The sequence below is a fragment of the Misgurnus anguillicaudatus genome, chromosome 23 (genome assembly GCF_027580225.2).
Source record: "Misgurnus anguillicaudatus chromosome 23, ASM2758022v2, whole genome shotgun sequence".
NCBI classification, from domain to species: domain Eukaryota; kingdom Metazoa; phylum Chordata; class Actinopteri; order Cypriniformes; family Cobitidae; genus Misgurnus; species Misgurnus anguillicaudatus.
In genome coordinates, this window is record NC_073359.2 from 1073513 (window position 1) to 1100899 (window position 27387).

At 39.2% G+C, this 27387-nt stretch overlaps 1 protein-coding gene across 2 annotated transcripts in view; it reads right to left on the reverse strand.

Annotated features, from left to right (window-relative positions):
• Positions 1 to 1065: 1065 nt before the first annotated feature.
• The window catches only part of LOC129452803 (dystroglycan 1), a 35822-nt gene continuing 9500 nt past the window's right edge, over positions 1066 to 27387 (reverse strand). For both annotated transcript variants that reach the window (XM_073862102.1, XM_055216830.2), the window contains exons 2-3: positions 14283 to 14803; positions 1066 to 6660 (exon numbers count right to left, since the gene is read on the reverse strand). In XM_073862102.1, coding sequence (XP_073718203.1) covers positions 4378 to 6660; positions 14283 to 14597 — 2598 coding nt within the window. In that variant the 5' untranslated portion in view covers positions 14598 to 14803 and the 3' untranslated portion in view covers positions 1066 to 4377. The remainder of the gene's footprint in view (positions 6661 to 14282; positions 14804 to 27387) is intronic.

Below are 27387 nucleotides of genomic sequence, written 5' to 3' on the forward strand. Positions count from 1 at the left end.
CCTGAATGTCTACACCATTTATAAACCTTATGTTGATTTCAACCTTTTTTAAGACATGTTAAAAATAAAAACATTTGTCAGCAATGCACAATGAACTTACATGAATAAGCAATTGCATTAGTAACTAATGTTAACCAATGAGACTTTATTTGTAAGGTTACACAAAGGGGTGGTTTTAGATTAAGCCAGGACTAGGTCTTAGTTATATTAGGACATTAGTTTTTACAATCCTACCTTATAAAAAATAATAAAGGTGTGCATCTTAAGACAAAACTGGTGGAGATACATCAGTGCAAGGTGATTTGAATTTAAAGGGGCCATGGCATGACAATCTGACTTTTTCCATGTTTAAGTGCTATAATTGGGTCCTCAGTGCTTCTATCAACCTAGAAAATGTGAAAAAGATCAACCCAGTAACATAGTTTTGGTAAACAATTCTCTGCAAGCATGTGAAAAAATAGCTCATGGTAATTTGGCTCTCCTTATGATGTCATAAGGAGCTCTTATTATAATAATACCGCCCTTTAATCTGCACTATCCAACCACAACACTGACATTTAGTCCAGAGAAAAAGAGAGAGAAAATAATTCACAGCACAATTGAGTTTAAATTGCAACAAACCACCATCATTCTCTGCACTTTATCAGCTCATTTGCATTTTTAAGGACACACCCAAAACGGCACATTTTTGCACACAAAGTGTAAATTTTAGCATGCTATAATAAATTATTTATATGGTATTTTGAGCTAAAACTTTATATGTGTGCTCAGGGGACACCAAAGTTTTATTTGACATCTTAAAGTTTTGTGCCATGGCCCCTTTAAGGCAAACATGCATTCACCATGATGTTTCTTGGTGAATTTTTGTGGAACATCCTGACTTATAATTTGTATCCATGAAAATAAAATGAAAATATTGCTTGTAGTATTTAACAGCAAGCCACAAACACTGTCTCTTTAAACCCAGCATCATAAATGTTTATGATGATACTGTACGTCACGGCTTCATGAAATATGAATGAAACACAGATTGCTCAAACAATTGTACACAAGAACCCACAAACATTCACAGTGAGAACACTTTTTAATACAAGATTCAAACATACAGTGTCTGGTGGTGGCATCAATTGACCAACGCGGTTTAACATGAAAGAGAATGAAGCAAGCGTGGCTCATCATTATGCTCTTTACCGGATGCGTATTTGTCAACCTTTAAATGGCATAAAAGGTGTCTTGTTCTGGGCATCACTGTCATTTGTTACACCTGGCACCGAGGTCAACCAACGTCAGCACCTTTCATAATTCATTGCTTAAAAATTCGGATTCAATCTTTTGTCACCTTGACTTGGCTCGGGCAATACAGCTTGCACACTTTGTAAAACTTGGACAGAATGTTTAAAACAAACAAAATGTGTCTTTACATGACTCATATACAATATAAAACTATTGACCGTTTTCCCCTCTTCACATCTGAAAGCTTGATGTTGCAGTGGTGGGGATCAAACTCGTATTGGATATTATGTTATTATAATGCACCAAATGCAGACCGGAATACTGTTTGCATGTACGGCTGACAACTTAAAAACATACATATTGAATACATGTATTAATAATATGCTCTTTAACCAAATCAAACCAAACTTATAAAGGAAACACTCAAATGATGATGAATGAAAACGACCGTATAATCAGTTTATGTCATTGCTTTTATTTGACGCGGTAAGTAACGAAAGACAGCTTGAACTCGTAAATTAAACAAAAGCAGTACACTCAGTTGTTAGTAAACGACAACCATTTCATCTTTGGTTTTTCCACCTAAAATATTTATTCAGTTGTGCTAATGAAAAAGCAGCTTTACTGCAACATTGCTACGCTACTGATTTATAAATAATGTGACGTAAAAGAAACGATTACAAAGGCCACAAATTCTTTCTGATTTTGAGTTGCGTCCTTAAGTTTATCCATGCCGAACAAAGATGTTGTGAATGTTTGAAATGAAAAGAAATTAAATTAGCACTCTTAAGATAAATGCTATTAAATCATAGGAGCTTGATAAGATATTGTACTTCAAGATCCACTGAGGTTTGATTTATTATAAACATTTGATTTAACGATATACACTGTCAGAAAAATGGACTTTAACGGAGCGATAACCTTTTAAAACAAACTTTTGCACCTAAAGAGTCCATATTAGTACATATCTGATATATATATTATATATACACACACATCTGTAGTTAAATGGACCATTTTTTTGACAGTGTACGTAGGTGAATGGAAGCATTAATAAAGAAATCATGATTATTCGCAGAAAATAACATCCATACAAAACAACCTCCTTGGCAAAATATAAATTCAACGGGTTGTCAGACTTTGAGGTTTCACACAGACTTTGCAGATTTTTAATGACCGACTTTAACAAAGCCACACTTTTATTGCAAATATCACTTCTGAATTTAAAACTCAAAACAAAAGAGCTTAAAACACAAATCAGAAATCAAAACGTACATGATAACATTCTCTCAATAGCACTAACCGATTTAGCTATTTAGTTCAAGCAAACCTAAAAGAAATGCAACTAAGAAAACGACCCATGAGGAAAAGCTAGATAGATATATATATTTATAATGAATCAATTACCAGACTAAGGTTTTTACAAATTGCAGTACACTATATATTTGTTTTCAATAAACAATTTTAGGCTGTATCAAAAACTGTGTAAAAAAATTAGATTGTGATCTTATCAATCCTTTTTTTTCTAGTTTTCTGATGATTTTGTAAATGAAACCAGTCAACTTTTCCCCCCAGGTATTTGCTCAAGGTTTTTCTTTAGAACTATCGCTATATAAAAAATAACCACCCCTTATCTAAAACAAACAGCAAGATTTTTTACTCTATTTCTTGTTTTTACCATATCCGATTTACACACGTTTGGCCTATAAATACAATTATATCCACAGGCAGAATATTATTTACAGAGAGGACACTTGCTGCAAAATCACCAAGGCAAAATATGGCATTCAACTCCACATATATATATGACATTTAAATAAACGTTGCCATTGTATAAAAGATGGGTCGCCGTTATCAAAATCTTCAGTCTTTATTTAGAATTATTTTGAGCGGATCCAAGGCATATACTCCATAATCATCACTGAAATATATATATATATGTATATAAAAATAATAAAAACAAAAAGAAAAAAAATACAAATCGTCTGAAAGTCGGATTGAATCAAGTCTTTGAGCGTCTTGACGACTATCAGTAGCTTGAGTTTAACTGGTGAAACAGTACATAGGTGGTTCTGACTTGAGAAATTAAGGATTCAAAGACTCCATCAAGTTGTAAATCCAATTAAAATCACGAGATTTTTTCATGGCCTGTGGGAAATGCGATTAAGTGTGATCAATATCAGGATCAAGCCTGTCGGGTCAAACGCAGAATCTGCATAGACGATGAGATCAATCAAGAGACTACCTTCTTCAAAAGTTTCACATGGCTGACGAGAGGCTATATGGGATATATATCGTATATATATATATCTCAAGTCAGAACACACGCTGATATGTTCTGTGATTTGATATTTTAATTCTTTTTTCCAAGTTCGAGGGGGTTGAAAATATAGCGTTTTTCAGTGTAATACTTTTAAAGAAAGAAAAAGTAAAAAAAATATATATAATAAAAATTAAAGATGATCTACCATAACAACTTTCAAATACACATTGAATTAAACAAATCTCTCATTTTGGCTACTTCTTGTTGTGATTTTAACTAGACATGTGAATAACAATAAAACCGTTTAATTTTGTGTTAAAAGGCAAAACCATAATGAATCAACATCCCACAAAACTGTCTGCATGGCTGTCCAAGTCCCTCAAGGCCATTCTTTTACTTCCCACTGTTATTGAATTTTTCCTACCAAACCTTTTGCACCTGCAGTCAGTTTTATTGTCTGATTATATTATTCAAAATTAACGAATTTAGAAGATAAAAAGAGTGCTGTTAGGCAAGGAGTTTGATTCTGAGTCAGAAAACAAAATCAAAAACAAACAAACAAAAACAAATAATTAGTCAAAAAGCCCATCTAGACACAAAAGCGCCAAGACTTGAGGGTACTCCCCCCAACAGTTTAGCAAAAACCAGAGTAGTCAGAGGCTGAGGTTGTACTTGCTGTCTTTTTCAGACTATCCATGTAACCCGCCCTCCCCCCACTCCTTTAATAAGAGTTCAGTTTAACAAAAACATACCATGACATTCAAACCTAAATCCCACATTTGCAGCACAACCTTTCAAACAATCCAATTATGCAGAGACAACACAATGGTTCGGAACTACGAAAGTTCCCCATCCTCCTGCTCCGGAGGCTCCTGCCAACATTAGGGAGGCACGTAAGGGGGTGGGGATCTGTATGGGGTCATGTTCTTGGGACGGGAACCTTTACCCTCCATTGGGACAGAGAAGGGTGGTGGAGGCTGGTAAGGAGGGGCATTAGGATCCTCGTCATGTAGAGGCGTGTACTCTCCCAAAAGGTCCTGGTTGAGAGGTGTTGTCTCTGGACTAGCCATGTTCGGATACTCTGGCGGAGGAAGAGGAGGTTTTTCCTCCTGAAGGATAAGGGGCATGCTGGAAGATGGAGGTGGCTTGGAGTCATCGAGCTCATCTGCAAAAATGATGGGTACTCCTTTCTTGATGAAAGTCGCTTGGTCTTCAATAGTTAGCTTGCCCTTGCGTTTCTTTCGATAGCAGATCATGGCAATGATTCCCGCTATCAGTAAAATAGCTGCAACCACCACGGCTGGTATGACAGTGTGTAGATACACATCGTCCGTGCTCTGTCTTCCAGCACCAACAGCGGGAGTAACTGGTTCTGAAGTTGGATCCAAGATCTCACCTTTTGGGACAAACATGAAGTTACGACAGCTTCCTGTACCCCTTACGGTGATATTTGAGGCCTTGAAGTCCGGTTGCATGACATATTTAAAGTGTTGCGATGGTTTACCGTCGGGATCAGAAATCCTTTTGGACAACTGCTCGATTTGCTCTTTTGGGCAGGGGTTTTGCGGAAGGCTGTTGTTGGTCCATTCCACTATAATGGACCCCTTGATAATGTTCTTTAAGGTAACAGTGCTGCCGTTACGATCACCAAATGATTGGGCCAATTTCTTGACAAGAAGGATCTTTTTGTGAACATCATTGGTGACTGTACGTGCATCCCCGTCAAAAACGGCAGTGAACAACACTGGCGACTTAACATTGTTTCCCCAACGATTGACTCGGACCTCAAAGGCATCTATTGCATAGAGACCTCCTTTGTCAGTCGCCTGCATAAAATACTCATGTTTTCCTTCATGCTCCTGATCTGGTAATCCATAGAGCAACTGGCTTGTGCTATTGAATTGTATCCAGGAATCATCCCCAACCAAATCAGAGCCCTTGCGCAAGGTTAGCCTCAACTTATCTGTAGTACCATCCTCTTTGTCGAAAAACGTATCCGGTGGAACCTTCACCTCAAAGTATGTGCCAATGTAGGCGTTTACCTGATCAATCGGGTTACGCAGCTGAGGTTTAATATTGCCATCAGGAGAGACGGGTACAGGAGTTGTGCGTCTTGGTGGCTTGGTTGTAGTGATCTTGGGTTTTTCTGGCGTAGGGGTTGACTTTGGTTTCTTTGGTGGTCTCTTTGTTGGTTTCCTAGTGGTGGGTGTTGCTGGGGTCACAGAGGGTCCAACATAAATAGGCCTGGTCATGGTGGGCTGGATGGCAATAGTGCTGGTGCTATCTGGGACTCTTGTTGGCAGAGGGGGGACTAAAGTTGGAGTGTAAGCAATTGGATCTCTGGATCGAGATAATGTAGGTTTCACAGGCAGGGGCACAGGACCACGAACAGGTGGGGCAGAACTATCAGAGGTAGGAGCAATGGATGGAGAGGTTGGGGTGGGAACGATACGAGTAGGGGGCTCAGGGTAAGTTGTCGGGGGAAGTAAAGAGGGAACAGGGGTGGGGGTGTTATTCAGCTGCCTTCGCACCCTTTTGGGCACATGAGGCTTCTTGTTAGCGATGTGCCATCCGACGACTGGATATCCCAACTGTGCGGACATGGTTCCCTCTTTTGCCGGAACCTGAACGCTACTGATATCAGGAATGCTGCTTTGATCCAGACTGCAGCCAAGTTTCCAGGACAAAAGGGCACCGTTTTCAACTACCTTTTTGGCATTTCCAGGTCCTGCCATGAAAGCGGACATGTCAAACAAACGGTTGTTGACCACAGGCAAAATCTTCATGTGCTGAAGCCCCATGCCAGAGAACTTTTTCATTTTGGCAAGTAGCTCCACCCTCTGCTTGGAGCTCATCTTATTGAGGTCAGCATCCAGGATGACAGTAAGCACTGTAACAGGATCCTCATTACCACAGATAAATGGCTGAACGTCATTGCTGGCTGATTGGAGAGCGAGCAGAAAAGGGTCCGTATCGGCATGCTCCTCTGGGTGCACCTCAATGGAGAACACATCTGGGCTTTGGGAGACTTGGCTCTCGTTGGAAACAGAAACAGAAATGTAGTGAACGCCCTTGTCTGTCTCTAAAGGAAGGCCTTGAAGTGTGCCACTCTCTGCATCCCAATGCAACCATGCTGGGAGCACATCCTTGCTCGCTTCTGTGATCTGCAAAAACAGGAAGAGAAAAACCTGAATTACTACAACTGAATGATTCACATTGAAATGTAACAGAACAAATGTGCGTATAGCCATGCAATGCCAAACCAAAACACAAAGTAAATCCCACATCATTAAGTGACGAATAATTAATCATATGAATCATGACTGTCTCTCTGAAACTGACATTTGTAGTTTTTGTATCCATTCTTTCCTGGTTGCATGCATCAAGATGAGGGATGAAGACTATGATTAATGAGTGATCCGAGAATGGCATAAAGCACCCTGCAGTACAAGATACTCCACCAGCTGGAGAGCTGTTCAATGAGCGCTCAGTCAAAAATAACCAATAATGAATCAATGGCATTGAGGTTCATTAACCCAAACAAGCCTCTTTACAAGTACAGAAATACATCATTTGCTTCAGGGCCCATAAAGGGATGGTTCACCCGAAAACTAAACTGTACTACTCGTTTACCCATTTACTTGCGTTATTCTAAACATGCATGACTATTTGATTGATTAAACAGTTAAGAACTGTCAGCCTTAGTCTACAGTCACTTCAATGTCATCTTTCTGACATTGTGCTCAGTGGTTAGGTCAATAAAATTCTAACCAGTACACAGTTGTCACTAAGGGAATGGGGCATTAGCAGATGGGCTTTATATATTTTAATTGACAGGCTTCAAAGGTTTCAGAAAATCCACCAGCACCACACCTTTCCCTCTGCTGCTTTTTAATGTTCTCATCAGCCAGTCAGAGCATGCGTGCACATTTGATCGTGAACCTATTTGATAGGTTCGAGAGACGTTAATAATTCAGGTGGGAGTCTAATTATAGTCTGATCTGTAGTCCTGTTGATTGATAGTGTGCTTAAAACACCAACATTGCTGCACTTCAAATGGTACGCGACTGGCAAAGAACTGCAGTATTTTAAGGCTTCACACAAAAATAGAAAGTTTGCTTTTTACTCAGTCGTGATGTTTTCCAAAAGTTATTCCTTCATGGATCACTTAACGCAGGATATGCAAGCGGTTTGTTTCTAAATAACAGCAAACGAGGAAGCAAAAATAATAAAGAAGCATCCTTAAAAACAAATCATACAACAGGTATACTGTACTCCAAGGAGTGGTTTTCCAGACAGGGTTCATCTTAGTCGCAGACTAAAATGCATGTTTGAGTTGCCTTAATTTTAAAAACAACCTGAACTGACATATCTTAACATATGCATCTTGCGACAAAACAATGTCACTGATATGGTTTTTTTGTAAGGTAGGTTTTTTAAAACTACTTAAATGTCCTAATATAACAAAGACCTAGTCCTGTGGTAATCTAAACCCTGTCTGGGAAACTGCTCCCCAAGTCTTTTAAATAGAACATATCATGAAAATCTGACTTTTTCCATGTTAAAGTGCAATAATTGGGTCCCCAGTGCTTGTATCAACCTAGAACATGTGACAAAGATCAAACCAGTAACTTAGTTTTGGTAAACCATTTTCTGAAAGCATGTGAAAAAATAGCTTATTTTAATTTGGCTCCCCTTGTGATGTCAGAAGGGGATAAAAACGTCCCATAATCTGCACTGCCATTTAGTGTGGAGATCAGCTCATTTGCATTTTAAAGGACACACCCAAAAGCTCTCACACCTACAAAGTGACAATTTCAACATGTTATAATAAATTATCTGTATGGTATTTTCAGCTAAAACTTCACATACGTACTCCGTGGACACCAAAGATTTATTTGACATCTTAAAGTCTTGTGAAATGTCCCCTTTAAAGGAAAACAACACAGTTTTTCAATAGTTTACAATGTTCTTACCTCAACCTAGATGAATCAATACATACCTATCTTTTTCAATGCATGCACTTTTAATCTTTGTACAGCGCATTGTAAATGTGTTAGCATTTAGCCTAGCCCCAGTCATTCCTTAGGATCCAAACAGGGATGATTTTAGAAGCCACCAAACACTTCCAAATTTTCTTTATTTAAAGACTGTTACATGAGTAGTTACACAACTTAGTATGATGGCACAAAATAAAACTTTTGTTTGGATCCATAGGAATGAATAGGGCTAGGCTAAATGCTAACACATTCAAGAAGCGCTGTACAAGGATTAAAAGTGCATGCATTGAAAAAGATAAGCATGTATTAATTCATCTAAGTTGAGGTAAGAACATAGTAAAATATTGAAAAACAATTGTGTTTTCATTTAAAGCCATTGAAAATTTGTTTGACAAATACATTGTAAATAGTATTTATATTATAAATATTATGTACACCGAAATCAACAATAGTTTTCAAGTCTCAATGTCTGCATATTTTAATATAGTATGCCAAGATGTGTTAGACGTGTAAGGTGTATAGAAAACCCAAAGTGACTACAGAAATTAAAAAAAGGCCATTGGTTAATTATTTTTGCAAAATTTGAATACATATTGATTACATATTGGAATATATCATGTTATACTAGTCTAAAATGCAAAAGTGCAAATAAGAATGAAGAGGAACAAGTAATAGCATAAAGGCATCATTCATATTTCAAGTCGAAGGCCATGTTATAAAATGTATTTTTACAAGTAGATTCATCTGTCCCTATACCTCTTTATTCCTACAAATCTGCTCTGTGCCTCATGAAGGTTTGCAAAGACATTGGGGTGAAACGTTGCCTTAAAATACAGAAACTAAATCTATTCTCATGTTTAACATTGCTGTTACCAAACACCACTGCAGGATTCATCCTAAGATAAATCCCATTGGTTCAAAACACCTTAAATACAGTGTAACTGATACAACCCCTAAAACAAGAAATATGCCAGTGACGCCATGCTGCCACTTTAATCCTAAATTTAGTACAAAACGAGTTACGCCAAGTCCTCAACGCTGCCCTTTGAAACTAGAACGGGATCATCGGAAAAAAAAAAAAACAGCACACTACCACACACACTGACATTTAGGAAACCACACAGTTTCCATAGTGATGATTCATACAACCCACACTAAAGACGGTATAACTTGCACCGAAGGCATGTTTATCATGACTTAACTACAGAATGAAAAGGCAAAGGAGGATTTAGTTAGTCAGGGAGTTACAAACAAGCCTGTTAGGATGAAACCGAATGCCATGTACAGGTAAATTAGAAGGTATATTTCTTATCCACATCCCCAAAACAAGGCTGTGTCTCATTTAACAAACAGTAGGACTTCTAATTCCTGTAATATGATTGTAATATTAAAATCTAAGGTGGTCTAATGAGAAGAATAAACTTTTCCTCCCTGAAATGAAGGAATTACATGGATGAATCGAAACTCACTTTGTCGTGGGGCGAATAAAGCCGCCCATTGTTAAGGCACACTTGCGGGGGAGACTGCCAGAAGAAAAGATCCCATTGTTGGGTTATGAAGACAGCTGAAAAGATAAGATTCACAGTTCTGAAGGAGTAGGCTCAGGCATGTCTTTGTGATATTAAGAGAGAGGAAAAGAGACAAAGGCAAGAGGGAGTGAACTGGCTTGGAAAATTTGAAGGGGAAGAGCTTTAGTTTGGCCAGGCAGATGTTTACAAGAAATACAGTCTTCCAATGCTTAAACTCCATCATGGCTATACATTTGCTTTTTATATATATATATATATAAAGAGACGTCACATTTTGAGCAGTGCTGCATTTGGATTTCTAATTTTGACAAATCTTTGAAAATAACCCATAGCCGTTTTGAGCCGACTGTGGAACGTGACCCATTTCGTAGCCGAAAATTACTAGGAAAATGTGGGGTGTGTTTGGGTCGCCCGAGAGAGGGATTTGTGAAAGGTGCATCTGCGAAATCAAAACAGACTTCAAGTGGCTGACGGCAGCCCATTTCCACTACTTTCATCTTGGTAAATGAAAGTTATCAAATGAATGCCAATTCTATGTGCTGACATTTTTCAAAGTGAAAGAAAACCGAATAAAGGCTCAGCGGGAGAGCTGCTGTTTGTTTATAATAAAACTTTAAATTGCTATTCGACGAGAAGGCGATGTCAGCTTTTGATCCATGCTGTGGAACAAGCATGAACGAAAAAAAATACCTGTCAATGTGCAGGACGGGGAAAATATATTTTGCAAGAAAAGATAAAACTCATGAATGGCAAGCAGTGTTCTTATCTTGGATTGTTATTGGGACAAAATTACAGCTGCTCAGACCGCTGTGTCATCCAGACAGGTGGACTTGTGTATGCATTTGATTTTAACATGTGGGCCTAGAGAGTAAGGGTGGCAAAGAAAGAGGGATCGATAAAATGTATAAAGAGTATACGGCGCAAATCCTCAGAGCTCCATTTCCTGAAACAATCACAAGGAGAACAGTCAAGGACACTTAACTAGTCAACCCCTAACTGCCCTCTAGTGGACATAAACCAAAGCACACAGCAGGTCGATTCATTCACACAATCTGCGTTTTGTACCCTTTGTTTCACGACCAAACTAAACTGTGACAGGACCTTGTTTTAGAAAATGACAGCCATGCGGAGAGTCTGGAACTGGCCAGTGGTGCGGCAAAGTAATCCTATCTCGTGACGGCACTACCCCAGGAAAAGCTGGTTGCTATGCAGACCGTCTCGTAAAAAAGAAAAAGCAAATATGAGAGCTATGTCGAGCTACTTACATCTGCACATCAACATAAAGCGAGTCCAAATTTCCGAAGCCGTTTTATTATCGGCTGCAGGAATACGACTTTTCCATTGCCTCGCTGCCGAAGCTAATTAGGTTTCAGTGCCAGTCTGTGTGCTGAAAAAAGGGAGGGGCAGGAGAAGACGAAGATTCCTACCGTCACGGACGAGCGGGAGAGGAATTCAGGGAAATAAAAGGCATATATAGAGAGAGGGAGAGAGACGCTCACTGATTCTCTTGTTCAAACAGAGACGACATTAGCGGCAACAGAAACATCTGCCTCTATTTATTATAACTCCAGAGATGCTTCAGCGTTAGTCTGTTGGCTTTGACGTTTAAGACTAGAGCCTATTTATGCTCAAAACTGGACGGGGGGGGGGGGGGGGTGTTTTTAAGATGAGCTTTGCTTTTCTCTTTTAAGTGTATCCCCTCGGTTCCTTTTGATAAGAACGAAGCGAGAAATGTAAAAGCATGAAGTAGGTCAGTGACTTCAAAGGGTCTTTCGCACAGCCAGTTATTTACGAATATCTGAGGTCCGAGTGTTTCGTGGAAATCGTAGTGATGTGCGTGGTGTGAACAAAACCAGAGAACTTGACTGACTCGACAAGATTATTATGTGCCAAGGTTTTAAAACCACCCCAAACTATGCCCATTAGAAACGCTTGTAAAATGCAGGATTCATATTAAGCAATAAAACGTGAAGCTTAGTGGGGTTTGCCAAGCCAAGCATCATTACTGTACATATTCAGGGTGTTAAAACCTAAATGTACAAACAAAACAAATGATATAATACTATCATAATATTTTAAGCAACCAGAAAAGCAACCCGAAGACTTTTTGGACTATGGACGATAATTACCACCTATAAAGAGCATACGATAAATATGACCTGGAACAGCAACATCCTGGCATGAAAATCACAACAACATGGCACTAACTCACATTTTCTGCTGAAAAAATAAAAACCTACGCGTCCTAAACCGTCTACTTCCATATTTTATAGTAGGCGTTGGGAGTAGTAAGTCCGAATTCATAGTATTCGAAAAACAGTACCTGGATGACCTACTGCTTCCGGCAAGATCCCAAAGTGTTCATTCAATGATGAACAATCCTAAACTACTCTACTATCCTGTGTGCGCTGACGCAACTTTATTCAAATGCAAATACATATATTAAACAGCTATCCCTTGTTTAGACAAGTTAACAGTCGTTAACTGAAAAGACGTTAAACAAGTAACTTTTTGTTATGATGACGTATGTCACGTGATGACGCATCAACATGGCGGATGTAGTACGTCTAAATTCATTCATACTTAGCGCTGTCACAATGATGAAATTTGCTTGACGGTTAATTGTCTAATAAATGTGATATTTATAACAATTAATCACCTGTTTTATTGCTTTGACATTTAATTCTCATAAATATTTTGTTTGTTCATGAAATTATTTTCACACATTGTTGTGATTATTTAAATGAAATATTTTGCAAAGTTCACCTGGCAGTAAACATTTCGTGCAAATTTTTGCAAGTTCACGCAATTTCATTGCATAAATACCCCGCCTATTCCATCGCATTTTTTAAGAAAAGATCAAGGATTTTTGCCCGCAACAATCACAAAAAAACTGTGTTTTTCTAGAAGGACTGATTAATGCACATAACACATATTTAAAAGTAATTATTTAATTAATATATCTTTCAAAAACTTAAAAAAAAAAACCTTCCCTAAACTTGGAATATCCGTTTTGTAAATGTATGTTTTACCTGGCAATTCATACTGCTTTGCCATTTCTTTAAATGCAGTTTTTCGACTGTATTAAATGGCTTTGTAATCTATCGCGTTAGATTGTCAGTCAAGGAGCGCCATCTGATACCCTCTCGTTTATACAGGCGCTGCAGCTCCCCCTTGTGTTTTTAGAAATATATGCAATCATTGCGGTGATCTGAAATCAATCGCAATAATACGATTATTTAATCATTGTGACAGGCCTATTCATACTATCCATATTCGTACCTTCAGTTTTAAAGGCCGACGAGTGGGTACGTCATCAAATTCATACCTACTGTCGCAGTATGCAATTTCAGATTTTAATAAATCCTTGCCGTGGTAAGCATAATTCATAGCTTACTCGCTAGCTTCTGAGAGCACAAAATTATTTATAGTTAGCAAAGTTGAATCTAAACGGAGTGTGAAAGTCGAAATTCATTGTGGGCTATTGGTCCGGACAGGTCTGAATGGTTATAGAAGGGAACAGCTGTGGGCAGCTTTAACTGCTGGGCGTTAGATTCTTTGGCACAGCTGTCAAGACACATTTTCCGAAAGTGCACAAAGGGGCTTGTGGTTGCAACTTAAAAATGCGCTTGACAGGGCAGAAATGATCCAGTGAATGTAGGATTACACAGCAGGCCTGGGAGTACCGCCCAACATTGAGATGGGACAGAAGAACACAATGAACAGAAAAGGGCAGGGGTCATGCTTTTAACAACAGCTAACACGGACTGGTGAATAAAAGCAATTGCTGGGTGGTCAGCAAAAGACACCTGGTCATTCCGGCGTTGTATTTTTAAGAAAAGCAACCTTGTTTTATACATCAAATAATGTCCTGACAGGATAAACAAACAAATACATGCACGTACCCACGTACATCAAGTTGATCTAAATGCAATGCATCCGTGTATGCGTCTCGCTGCAGCTCTGTCCCATCATGCATGCAGACCACGTGTTTGCAAGTAGTATTGCAGTATTACAGGGACCACCACATTTTATGCTCCATCAGTCATAAGGAAAGCGTATGAGAATAAGATTTTAGCAGTGCTTGGGGCAAAGTCAAATCATCTCACACAGACTCAATAAACTGGCTGGGGAGTGTAGATGCGGCCCTATCTGATATACCAGGGACGAGCCGCTGGGTACTAGAAGACAAATTTGTTTGCATACATTTGCAAGACATTTCAGAAACCCATGTGCTTTGAAAGAAACGTCTCTCACCTTAATTTTGCTCTTAGAGTCCTTGGCTTTGATGGGCACCTGCATTTGGAAAACCCTGCCCACCACCGCCGAGGAATCCGGCAAGCCGCTGGGCTGCGACATGGCCGCTTCCGCCTCACGAAGGTCCGACAGCACGGAGGAGTGCATAGATGCCTCGAGCTGCCCCACATCGCCGAGAACCTCCACGGGGTTCTGGTCCCAGGATGCCCGCACATCCGCTACCAAAAGCACCAATACAGTCAAAAGCACCAAATCGGTCCTGTCCCCCAGCATGGGGCGGTCCGCGTCCCGGAACCTTCTGAGTTTATTGCGCATGCCTGCTTTTATTTTCTCTCTCTCGCACAAAAGAGGTCGTCCAGTTGAGGGGCCAGCATGCACCCCGCTGTGTCCGAAAGTACTGATCCTCTTTTCAAAACCTCAATCCTTTCGTTTTGTTCTGGATGTCGGCCCCTCTTCCCTCCTTTTGTGAAAGTGCCCTCAGTAGATCTGAAATCCCATAGTTTAAGGGCTGTCTCGAAGACCTGTGGTGAGAAAGAGAAAAGAGGAATTCATTAGCAAGCATTTAAATAGCCAAACAAGATGACTGTCTGACAGAGGCATCCGTGACGTATCACAACAGAACCGTAAATCACCTCAAGTTAATGGTATAAACCAGATCTTATTTTTTTGGTCCCTGGCAGCGTCAATGTTTCACACTGGTTTCTTACCCATACACACACACCCAGGTGGATCAAGACTAATCTGATTACCATTCACAGCTTTCTCTTGCTTTTCTCCTGACATACCGTAGCTTTCTCTATGCCTCTTTGTCAGGGTTCAACAATAAGAATTTTTCCTGCTGGCTCGACCAATAGATATGACTTACTTGTCCTACTAACAATTTTTCATAGCAACCATTACAAAAATAGAGAATATTATGAAAAGTATTATTTTAATAACCAAATGTACATAGTTTACATTTATGCATTTGCCAGATGCTTTTATCCAAAGTGACAGTGAATACAAACTAAACATTTTTGTCCGTATGTGTGTTCCCTGGGTTTGAACCCATCATCTTTGTGCTGCTTACACAATGCTCTATGCTCTATAATGAGCTATACAGGAGGCTATAAAGGCTATGTGGTAAAGTTTGATGTTTTTAATACCCGTTTTTTCTTGTTTATGAAGCAACATGAAGTCCACAAAAAAATTTGACTTTCGACATGTTACATTAACATATTTATGACTTTCAATAAAACATTTAAATACAAACATACAGTTTTTAACAAATTACACCACCCAATGTAAGGTTTGTGCAACAGTACTGGTAATTACAAAAAAAATGTATGTTTTTATAACGCGGGCCTGTTGAATGCTCCAGGGGAAGGGCTGTCACAATGATTAAATAATCGTCTCATTGCAATTCACCACAATGATTGCATATCTCTCTAAAAAACACAAGGGGGAGCTGCAGCGCCTGTATCAACGAGACAGTATCAGATTACTTTTAAAAATGTGTTGTGTATAAATATTTACTGCCAGATAAACCTTGCAAAATATTTAATTCAAATAATCACAGCAATCAGCGAAACTTGTTTCACAATCAAAAAAAGAGAGAATTAAATTTCAAAGCAATAAACAGGCAATTAATCGTCATAATCGCCACAATTTATTAAACAATTAACCGTCAGCCAAATTTCGTAATTGTGAAAGCCCTATCCATGGGTATGCATTACTTTTCAATAAACACGCATATGACTTGTCAAATACCTTAAAATAACCATCAGAGCAATGTCTGTGGTAACCGTGGTATAAGCAGAATAACTGACACCGGTACTTTGAATTATTTGAAAATAAGGCACACCTGCAGTATAAGCGGCGATACACATTTTGCGTCTTTTGCGCACTCAAGTTCGTGATTTCAAATGTGGCCGCGCGGTATGCACGCTCACAATGTAAGCGACACGGTTGTGGCCTGCACACGGTGCGACGCACTCATTTGTTCCAGGCGTGTCCGCACCGAAAACAGTTAAAACATTTCAACTATTCAGAATGCCGCAAGCGCACCAATTACAGTTATTTACTTAGTCTTAATAGAAAATACATTTTAATGGTTGAATGTTATGCTTGATTCATTTCTGACTTCTGAAAGAAGTTGCAGAAAAATCAGCAGGTCCAATCAGGGAACAGAGGGGGGTGGCTAAAAACTATGACGTTGAGGTCGTGCGTCGTGCGTCAGCTTGAGTTGTAGTTCAGTAATGGCAGCGGAGAAAGACATGAGAAAAGTTATTCGGTCCGTTGTAGCAAAACTGCCGAATATACAGAAGTTAAAGCCGGAGCAAGAACAATGTTTGCTAAGTTTTGTTGGTCTGATCATTTGGACTTGTTGTTTCCGGCCGGTTTCGGCGCATGACATACATCATGACCAAACGTTAGCGATTGGTTATGGCAGATTCAGGGTGACTCTGAGTGGGCAGATCCAATAGTTTTAAACTTCAACAGAGGACCCTCCTTAACGGAAGTAACGCTTTGCAAAGGAGGGTGGCCAGACTCTCTGTACAAATGAAATGATTGTATGAAAGTCTGGTTGGACCAGGCTAACAGGTTGCAAAACTTTGATTTGTATTTGTTCTCAATTTTAAGAAAACCTAAACAAATGGATATAGATATGCTATAAAAAGTGCACATGCGTAAAAAGTACAGGAAGACCAAATGGCTCCATAAGGAACAAAAGAAATGCGTTGAAAGCAGGGGTCAGTCCAGAATGACCAGTCGGTTCAAACACTTCAGAGGAATGCGTACCATCTGAATTGTCTCATGGGGGGCTCTCTATACACTCTAGGGGTTTGTTATTCATGCAGTCTTTCATTCAGAGAGGATGAGGAGGAGAAAGCTTGAGTGGAAAAGGGATGGGGTTTAGTGCAGGGTGGGCTGCAGATCTTATGCATGTGAAGAGGGAGCAGCAGCATACAATGGCAGATGATTTCCCCAGAGAACCTCTCTATAGAGTCAACCCATGAACGGAAACAAGAAAGCTCAGGCGGTCTCTCACGCTCTCCATCTCTAGCAGGGGCTCACGAGTGGCTTCTTCAGAGGAACATCTTTGTAGGAAACGTCAACATTATAGGTAGGACTCACCCAGCTATCTGTCGGCGTTTCATACTTAAAACCAGCGGGAAGGTTATTCCTACAACAATGATCAAACAATCAACGTCTGTTTTCGAAGCTGGGTTTATTTGCCTTCTCCTCCAGACGCTGGCAAAACAGAGTCTTAGATTGTTAAAAAAGACACCGAAAGAAAATTAAACACACATGGTCAATGGAAAAACAGAATTACTACAGAAAACAAAAACATCCTAAGGTTGAAAAACATGCATAAGGTGTGTTTTTGGGGTTCTGACCCTGTCCAGAATAGTAATGTACAGCTGGAATCTCTAAGAATGGATAACAAAACATCAGAGACTTGCTCAACAGTTTTCAAGCCAAGGATCATCAAAGGCTGACAATCACCTGGGCCGGTTCCTCTATAGATTTTCAGATAAAAGAAAATCTAAATTCGATCCGTTCAGCTATTCATTTCAAGTCACCACAGACAGAGTCGTTGGGATTTAGTGACCAACTTAAATTGGTACAGCTCTCAAGCTAAGTTCCGCAGACTTTATTCAGAAAGAGTCTTGAATTGTTGGGTTTAAAAAGAAACTTTTATTATGCAAGCCGAGAACTCATCACAGAGCTGCTGATGTACTTCACTGCCCCAAGCAAACAAATAAATCTGCCAAAATATTGCTACTCAGATTTTAATAGGAGAAAAAGGTCTGTTTTCCCAGTTTCAAATACCAAAGTCACAAAATCAAAGCGTACACTACTGACTTTAATTTATGTTGCAAGTCTTATTGTGAATTATTTGTGCTCATTATTCCAAAGAAATTGTCTGTCTTTGTAGCTAGGAGTGGGTTACATCAAAGATATTGCATATAATAACAAGTTAGTTTCTGCACTGCTATTACTAATATGGGACAGTGCAATGCTCAACATGGGCACTCTGGCGACAAAAGTTGTGCCTCTCAATTAAAAGAACTAATCATCAATCGATCACGATCACAATCAACATACATTATGTGTGATTGATGAACAAATGATTCTTATAACCAATGCACTATGATCAAGGTTGCAAAGCAATATGATGATTTCAAATGATAACATTGAAGCACCTGGACCTTCTCAAGTGAAACTAAATCTTGCTCTTTAAACATTACAGACAGTTCTGTTTACAATACCAGTCAAATATGTGGGCTAAACACCGCTAAATCATATTTTAAAAGTGTTAAATCAATCTATTTTTAAGCGTAAAGATGAAGACTCCACCATCTTCTGCAAACCCATTCACCATTTAACAAGATTTTTTTTAAGGTGGCTTAGCCTGGAGGTCTGCAGAATGCCTGAAGTCTTATCGCAGATCATTGAAGTTGACAGGTACGGCTTGAGGTACAGTCGGTGACATGACCCTCTTCCATGCTTTCCACTACAGTCCCACTGTTGAGCGTTCACAAAGAGCCTGATGGAACTGGCAGGTACATGAGAGAACTTAAACCTCATCTCCGGTCACAGATAAAGACGCCCTTTCAGTTCTCAGGAATGGAGGGCCACTCACAAAAAGGTGGAAAAAAAGACCTATCACAGCAATCCTACCTTGATCAGGCCGACACAAGACGCTGCATTGGTCACAGGAACCCTGCCGCCAGGCTTACCGGCGGTACACTCGGGCCCTTTCAGCAGTCAAACGTGACCCGAAAAGCCTTTGAAATGAACCTTTCTGATTCCACAGCTCTAAAGAGGGAATGAAAATCATTTCATCGGTGAAAAAAAAAGAGAATCTTGAAAGCCCCTATATGCCAGCACAACTACAGAGGGCCATTGTGTATGGGCTCTGAAACAGTCCATTGGATGCTTTGGAAGATTAGAATTTGACAGGGATGTATGTAGGTTGGGGGAGAGGGCAAGCAGTAATCATTTTGCAGAATGCAGTGGATTTGGAAAGGCGGGAGCATGCCCTTTGCCCCAGTACCATGGTGACTTGCCTTGTCCATCACCCTACGGGGGCCTGTGCTATTGGACAAGATTATAAAAGGCATTGAGTCATGCGTTCCAGTCGAAGCAAGTCGCCATTGTTTACCCATACCCTTCACCTTTGAAAAATGAACCAAGGTTTCTTGCTGGAATAGTCCAACGGCACATTTTCATTATCTGGTCTATCACAAAAATAATTGAATTCATTTACCTAGTATTTTATTTTCCAAAGAAAAACACTCACCAAATTGGAATTCATAGTTAATATTTTACTCCTCTCCATCTGGGTAAACTAGTCCTGCACACCCTCTTTTCCTATCCTAACTTGGAGCAGTTTCATGAATACATTGCCATGCGTCACTGCCGAATCTACAGCACCATAGCAAAAGCAATTATATTCTAACCGAGTTGTGGCTCTGCAGTTTGAATTTAATTTGATGAGATAAAGGCCGGGTACCATGAAATAATACAAAGACATTAAACAGACAACACGTCTCACTATTGTGATTGCTGACTGCACACTAAAGTAAACACAAAGTGTGGCGGGTGCAGTCCGATTCGAGAGCAAGTTACTGTAAAGACCTGGATTTTCAATGAAGTGTAAAACTCTCACAAACCATTCATTACTGAACAAATTAATTGCTAAATCAGCCAGAATAGCTTCCATGTTAACATCTTACTCATCTAGTGCATTGTCATTTAAACGTCAATTAAATAGTACAAATGAACAAACAGTCTTGTAGGGCTGCATAATATAGTAAAATTATTGCAGAGTTGCGTATGACAATATGCATATTGATATAGTTTGCAATAACTGAAAACTTCAGTAACGCTTTATTTTACAGTGTCTTTGGTACACAAGTTACATGTACTTACTATAGTAATAACATTTAATTATGCATAATTACATGCAACTATCCCTAAATCAAACCCTTATCCTAACCCTAACCCTATAGTAAGTACACGTTTTTACTTTATATATTACTTAGTATCTAATTATATAATTACACAGACACTGTAAATAAAGTGACGAAAACTTCTTCCAGAGGTTACATAATCAAAGTTTTTGCAAAGTGACGAGTGCTTGTGTGTGCTTTGACTTTTACAAGATGATCAACGATCAGAAAGAATGTAAAACATGTATGTTTCTTGAATAATTTAAACTGATTTTACAAACTTAATGTATTATTGTGTATTGCATACCATCCATCGCAAAAGTTATCACATTTTTATTCAATAACGTGCAGTAGGGTTACTAGATTATGATAAAAATCATAATTGACGATTATTCACCTTGATATTTTTAATCCGCTTACCCGTTTCATGTCCCTATCGTGTTTATAAATATATATGTATCTCTCTCAAGGGTTTTTCTCCTCCTAGGAGTTTTCCCACAGGGTTTTTCTCCTAGGGTTTTTTTCATCCCCGGGAGAGTCAGCCAACATTGGCTTGACTTAACACTTTACTTTATACGTTACATTATTACTATGCTCACTTTACTTCTTATATTATCTATCGATTATTCAGTGTTTTCCCCATATCTATTCATGTAAAGCTGCTTTGAAACAATTAACAATTGTGAAAAGTGCTATATAAATAAAATTGACGTTTACATTTTTAATGCTTTAAAACTTTCTGTAAAGCAGCTGCATAGTAAATTCAAAATATATAAAATTAAAATAATGTAATGTAACGTAATGTAAATAACAAATAATTATGGAATATAAAATCTCAGATTCACCACTGTATTTGGTGCCAAGACATACTGCCAAAACGACCAAAACTGAGCTCTAATTGACAGCTATAAATGAGGCGTTGCCCAATAATGTAATTGTTATCAAGATTCGTTTTTTCGATTAATTGTGCAGCCCTAGTTTCTTTTACTGCACAATATTCTGGATTTGGTAAGGGGGGTTGCAAAGGCATTTCTGCTGTAAACAGAAAAATATGTAGGAAAATTTGATGCAAGACTGCCATAAAAACATGTTTACTACAGTGAACGCACACAACTCTGCACTGACTGCTTTAAAATATAAATGAACCGACAACTCAAACCACAAACCACGATCTAAAGAACCTGATATAAATAAACATCAACAACTGAAATCCCAGTAACCTAACATGGACAAGGTGACGTCAGGCCTATTTAAAGATTTCAAAAGTGAAGCTCGACAAACTTCAGTCCACAATCTTCAGTTTGAACGTTTCAAGCTGCGAAATGAGAATATGACCACAGGCAAGGTGATCTCAAAGATTTTTACTAAAGTTAACAAACGCACATTTCTTTTAAACAAGCAGGTCAAGTAAACTGCCTTGGGGGAACTACTTGGAAGCATTTTGCGTCAATGGTAAATTATAAAAATGAATTAAAGAGAACTGCAGGCAACCTCTCCTTTAGTCAGAATATAATTTTCAGGCAATATTCATGACTTATTAAATAATAATAAAAGTCGACTCATATTGCATTCTCCTCAACCCTTTCTATCCTGTGGTGGTGAGTAAGCTACCCAACGACTTCAAATGCCAAAAGCGCTCCGGCGCCACTGAAATGTTCATCCACTGACGTTTTGCGCTATCCTGGTATCGTTCAGTGGAGTCCCTTAACAGTACTGTTCCCTTTATAGTGAGGTATGCACCCTCAGCAGGGTCAAAGGTTACAGCCACAGTCCTCATTTGGCGAGTGAGTAACAGAGAGCAAGCCTTTCCCTAAAGAGACTGCCTGCGGTGATTAATGACTCAGATACGGTGCCGTCAATAGCACGGCGTTCGTGCGAGCAGTCAGCCTGGATGTCCGCAGCCGCTGGAACACCTCCAGGAGCCAATCAGACTTCTCGTTTTTGCCTAAGTCCCGGTCGGCTCAAAGCTGACCTTCTCCGCTTCGCACTGTACTTCTCCCCGCCCTCCTCTGACACAGCTGAGCCTTCTATTAATGGCAACCGCCGGGCAAGAGGGAAAAGGAGATAGAAGCCGGTTAAAGAAGTTCTTTTCACAACTGGAAAACCAAGCCAGGCCTGGCAACAAGATGAAAGTCCTGACTGCAGCACAGACTTGGGCAGTTTACACGAGCTAGGCGGTGAATGATGTTGGTTAAACTGCAAGGATTCGATTTATTTTACAGGAACTGAAAGCCAATATTTTTATGCTGATTTGTTGAATAAAAAATACATATTAAGGGCTTCTGTAGAAACAGGGAAGAGAGCTAGAACCAAACCAGTTTTCCTTACAAAAACCTAAAGAAACAGTTCACCAAAAAAAAAACATCCTTATGCAACGATTGGATATTTAATAGAAAAAAATGCATTTAGCTTATTTTGCAAAATTGAAACCCAAACAAGAACATCAAAGTGCTACAAGCTGATATTTTGAAACCTTTTGGTTTCTCTCACGTGTCTTGTTTATGACTACTTTAAATATGATATTTGGTCACAAGACACTAATGAGAACTATTGAGATATGAAATAAATTATATGAATTTCAATTTGGGGTGAACAATTTCTTTAAGAATCGCATGTCTGAACCAAACATGCTAACAACTAGGCCTAGATCATTCAATGTTATGGACCTTCCATAATGTAAAGTTGCTTGACAACATCAGCAAAAACTCTTACACATTGTGAATGCACACATATTAAAGAAGACCCTTTACAGTTTCAAATGATGTCAAACACGTAAGTGTATGATTATTAACGATGAAGTATTTTAAGTTGATTCTGCCATAAGGAGAAAACACGTCAAAACGCAGCACCACGTTTTTGGACCCCAGGGGGTTAGGATATGCTTTGAAAAAGTGTTTAATGCATAAGTAGTAAATGCAATGAAGCCAGATAAGTTTGAAATTAAACTGTAATGAGATTGCTAAGTACAACTGGAGCCGCTTATCACTGGTCAACAAATGGGTAGGCAAGGGCCAGTATAAGATTCTGGCGGTATGATAACTTTGAGCAAAAATACCACGGTTTCACGGTTTTGCGGTATTGCCGTTGCAACACTAAAATGGGTTATTTTCAAATGCCACATAAAAATAAAGCCTTTAAATTGTAATATGCTTTCAAAAAAATATATATATATATAATATTTTCATAATGTATATTAAATGTAAACAAAGACTAAATGATTAAGGAATTTTGGTATAAACATAGCTCATACCTTGGAGAAGGTATCACTGAACATTTTAGTGGTTTTGAAACCTTGACTTTTTAAAACCTCTGTATACCTTGAAACCGGTAACCGGCCCATGCCTACAAATGGGTACACCAGAGTTTATATTAGAGCCAAGAATAAAAAAGTTATTACAAACTACTGGTAGCACTTGGGAAAAAAAAAAATCACCTTTTTGACAATGCATCATTCTCAAATGCTTTACAGCGTTCTTCAGGTTTTTAGACCCCACAAAACATAAACATAAAGCCATTGTGTTTACGCGTGGATTGCCACCCTACGTCCCAGAGCTTAATTCAATTCATAGCATGCAGGAGTGAGTGTGGGCGAGTTTTTGTGGTGCACAACAGGAAAGAACGGTATGGGGTAAATCCATATTAAAACAACAGAGTGAAACAAAAAGTGATCAGCAGGCCCACTACACACCCCAGGTCCTTTTAAAGGAAAGTGCCCTTGCAAACACACAGGTCCGCACACGCCTGTAGTCCAAACATGATCTGGAAGACCCAACAACATCCTGATACTTGAGAAAGGGGTGTGGAAGACAAACTGACCCCACATGCACACCTACAACAATGGGAGTCTTTAAAGCTTATTATGAAAACTCAGTTTCAAGTTTCAAAAGCCACAGAAAAATATTTTTATGGATTATGTTGCAATCATACTCATCCACATTAAAAAAATGAAAAAATAATAGCGGCACACAAAAATGGTGTAACTTGATTTGCAGTCGATATGTTGCATGGGAATGCGCGTTTGATGCCTATGCGCTTGGAGATATGAAAACAGGCAAGGGTAGCAGTGCTTTACACCTCTCTAATGCATTTTTAATTTGATGAAGCTAAAATGAATCGAGAGAAACAATTTAGGGAATTGCAACGCTTTCCCAAACGGAAGGGAACGCATGTTCCCGTTGATTAAAACTCAGTAAAGTCAGTCGTCAGCTGTTTCTCTTTGATGGCAGTATGGTTTGCGAAGAGTTTGACTGTGATTTACTTAAGAGGCTCCTTGGCTGCCTGCAATTATGTGAAGGCAACAAAACAATTAAAAATTAGAAAAAGAAAACCCTTAAGAAAGAAAAGCCCCTACAAGTTTTAGTAGCATTTCCATTTCGTCAGTGCAATGCAATTATTTTATGGACCTTTAGCGTAGGACACTGGAAATTAAAGAATAAGGCAAGTACCTCGGGATGCAATTTTACATCCAGGTAATACAATGCACTCTCTGAGGTTTAATAGCTAGTCATCCAATTTCTCCTTCAATTAACGAAATTATCTTCCTTGTCCGATGCAGGCAGTCATTTCAATACAGAACTTCAAAAACAAATCAAACTCTTCAGACCCAGAGACTGAGACAAAAATGCAGTCTGTAGTCTTTGAATTGTGTAAATAATGGCACTTCTTTCAATAAGACTCACGCAGGGTGAGAAAAGTTCCTGTAGGAACAAGGTGACCTTCATAATTATGTTTGACAAGCTTTACTTAGCTATGATAATGTGAAACTGCCATCCTGGTGTGAATCAGCCTACCGCAGGGCACTCAAAGATCTGGAGCCACCTAATTTGTCAGGTGCTTTTCTTGCAAGGACGACCAGAAGCAGCAAAAATACTTACTTAATGTTTTAAATAGTTATAATGCATTAGTAGGGCAAGTCACCCATCTCTGGCAAACTCCACGTCAAAAGCCTTTCATTAGATTGCCATGTCTCCCTTGTCTAATGTTTAACACAAATCAACTAACCTTTCAAGTCAACATAAAACTGTGCTCGCTGTATTTTACTTCTTGAAGCCAGCTTGAAAATTGGGAATCATTGCCACGAATCATTCACAATAAATACAGACACATAAAAAAACATAACAATAATAGGGTTGTTTCGATTTCACGTTAACTTTAAGGAAAGTGGACGAATAGGCTCTCTCCAGAGGGCCATTTGCAGAGATGCATTGCATTCTGGGAAGATTTCTGGAATACCGCCAAACAAAGATATTGTCTTTGGTCACTAGGTCCTTTTTATATATCATTGACAAGGCTATAAACACAAACACCCATACAGAAATAGTTTCCACAAGGTCAAATCAAAAGGGCACCAGACACCAGAGAAGTGTTATCAGCACGGCAACAGCAAATAGATAAAACTGCTTTGTGAACGATGAACCGAAAGGTGGGCCAACCAAATCACACACCCTAATGAATCAGGAATAGCCATGTATATATTAATACACAAAGTCGACCAAGGATAAAAGATTAGTAGAGATACGGCAATAAAATCTATTCAAGGACATAGCAGGGTTGCGAATCTAGCTCCATTATTAAGGAGAAGCTAAACTGGACGCACATTCTGCCTTATGAATTTGTCATTGAATCCCATTCAGGTTTTTAAAATATCATGGTTCAAAGTGCAAGATGGCCCAAATTTACGTGCACCTGACTGAATGGCAGTTGGCAACAAAGGGAGAAAGCAAATCTACAAAATCTGTAAATGAGCTGCTAGGCCTTCGGGTGCTGAGGTGAAGCAGTGCAACGCTGGGACTGTCACGTTCGGCACACCAATCTGGACAAGTTGGGGTGAACGGGAGGGGTGACAGAAACAAAGGGGGGGTCGGAGTGCAGCGCAGCTCTCAAAGGGACGGCAATGGCATTCGGCACATACACCGACCCGTATATCCGTTGAGAAAAGGGAGTCTATAAAACCCACTGCACAAGGGCCTGCTTATCCGCGCAACTGACGCGTGCATGTTGTTCAGCAAGGATAAAATCTCTTCAAAGAAGATCAATGTTTGCTCAGAAAACACGACAGCTTGGCGGCAGAGAAACCCATTTACACTTGCTGCAACTTTAATGTCACGAAACCAAATTAAAACCACGCCACTGTCCTTCCAAACAGTACACAGATCTGCAGAGGACGGGAGGAAATTCTCTTAACCCAAACCCAAACAGATGGCCTTAGAGACGCAACAACTGACTTGTTTAAAAGAAACACATCTGTTAGGGTGTCTTGGATCAACGACCTGTGTCAATAAACAGCTCAAAATAGACATTAACAACCTAATTGACTATGCAGCATAGATGCCAAGATACATGTGGTCTGGGCCATACAATAACATAACCTTGCAGGGAAAATTTGTTACAAAAGGTTCAAACTGTACCCTACGGACAAAGACACAACACGGGACGAAATCACTGATAACATTGTGAAGAGACATCTTCTGATATCTGCCAAACTTACGAAACTGAGAAATCATAGCTTTTCCTTGCGGAAAACATTTTCTGCAATATAAGCCACATAAATCAAACGCGCCGAGATATTAAAGAAACACAGAAGAGCCAAATATGAGAGAAAACTAAAAATAAATCACTTTACTGGGACTCTTTGGATGACAACCCCAGGTGATCCTGAACTTTTTGTAATATGCTAAAAGCCAAAAAGCGTACAATCTAGAATGCATTACAAAGCATGCGATGCAGAAAATAACTAACCAACTGTATGAAAAGAGATGCCTTATTTTTACAGTGCCGACACTCTCAATGCAATCCCTCATACTTTTGTTTACTTTGCCATACATGTATGCAATGCTCTACACGCTTAAAGAATACTCCACTTCCAGATAATTTAACCACCCTCCATCTCATATGTAACGCCTTACCTTTCGACGTGATTACGCCAAAACGTAGGGTCGCGCTGGCGCCTCATATGGCCAGTGCAAGACGAGAAATTGCAATTTAAAAGTACAGTACTGGCTGAATTGACACTGTGAACCGTTGATATTCAATAAGAGACAAATCCTGGAATGATTTTTTTATTTCTTTTCGAGTGAACAAAGAAAGACATAAACATCTTGGATGATATGGGGGTGAGTAAATTATCAGGATTTTTTTATGAAAGTGGAGTAATCATTTAACAT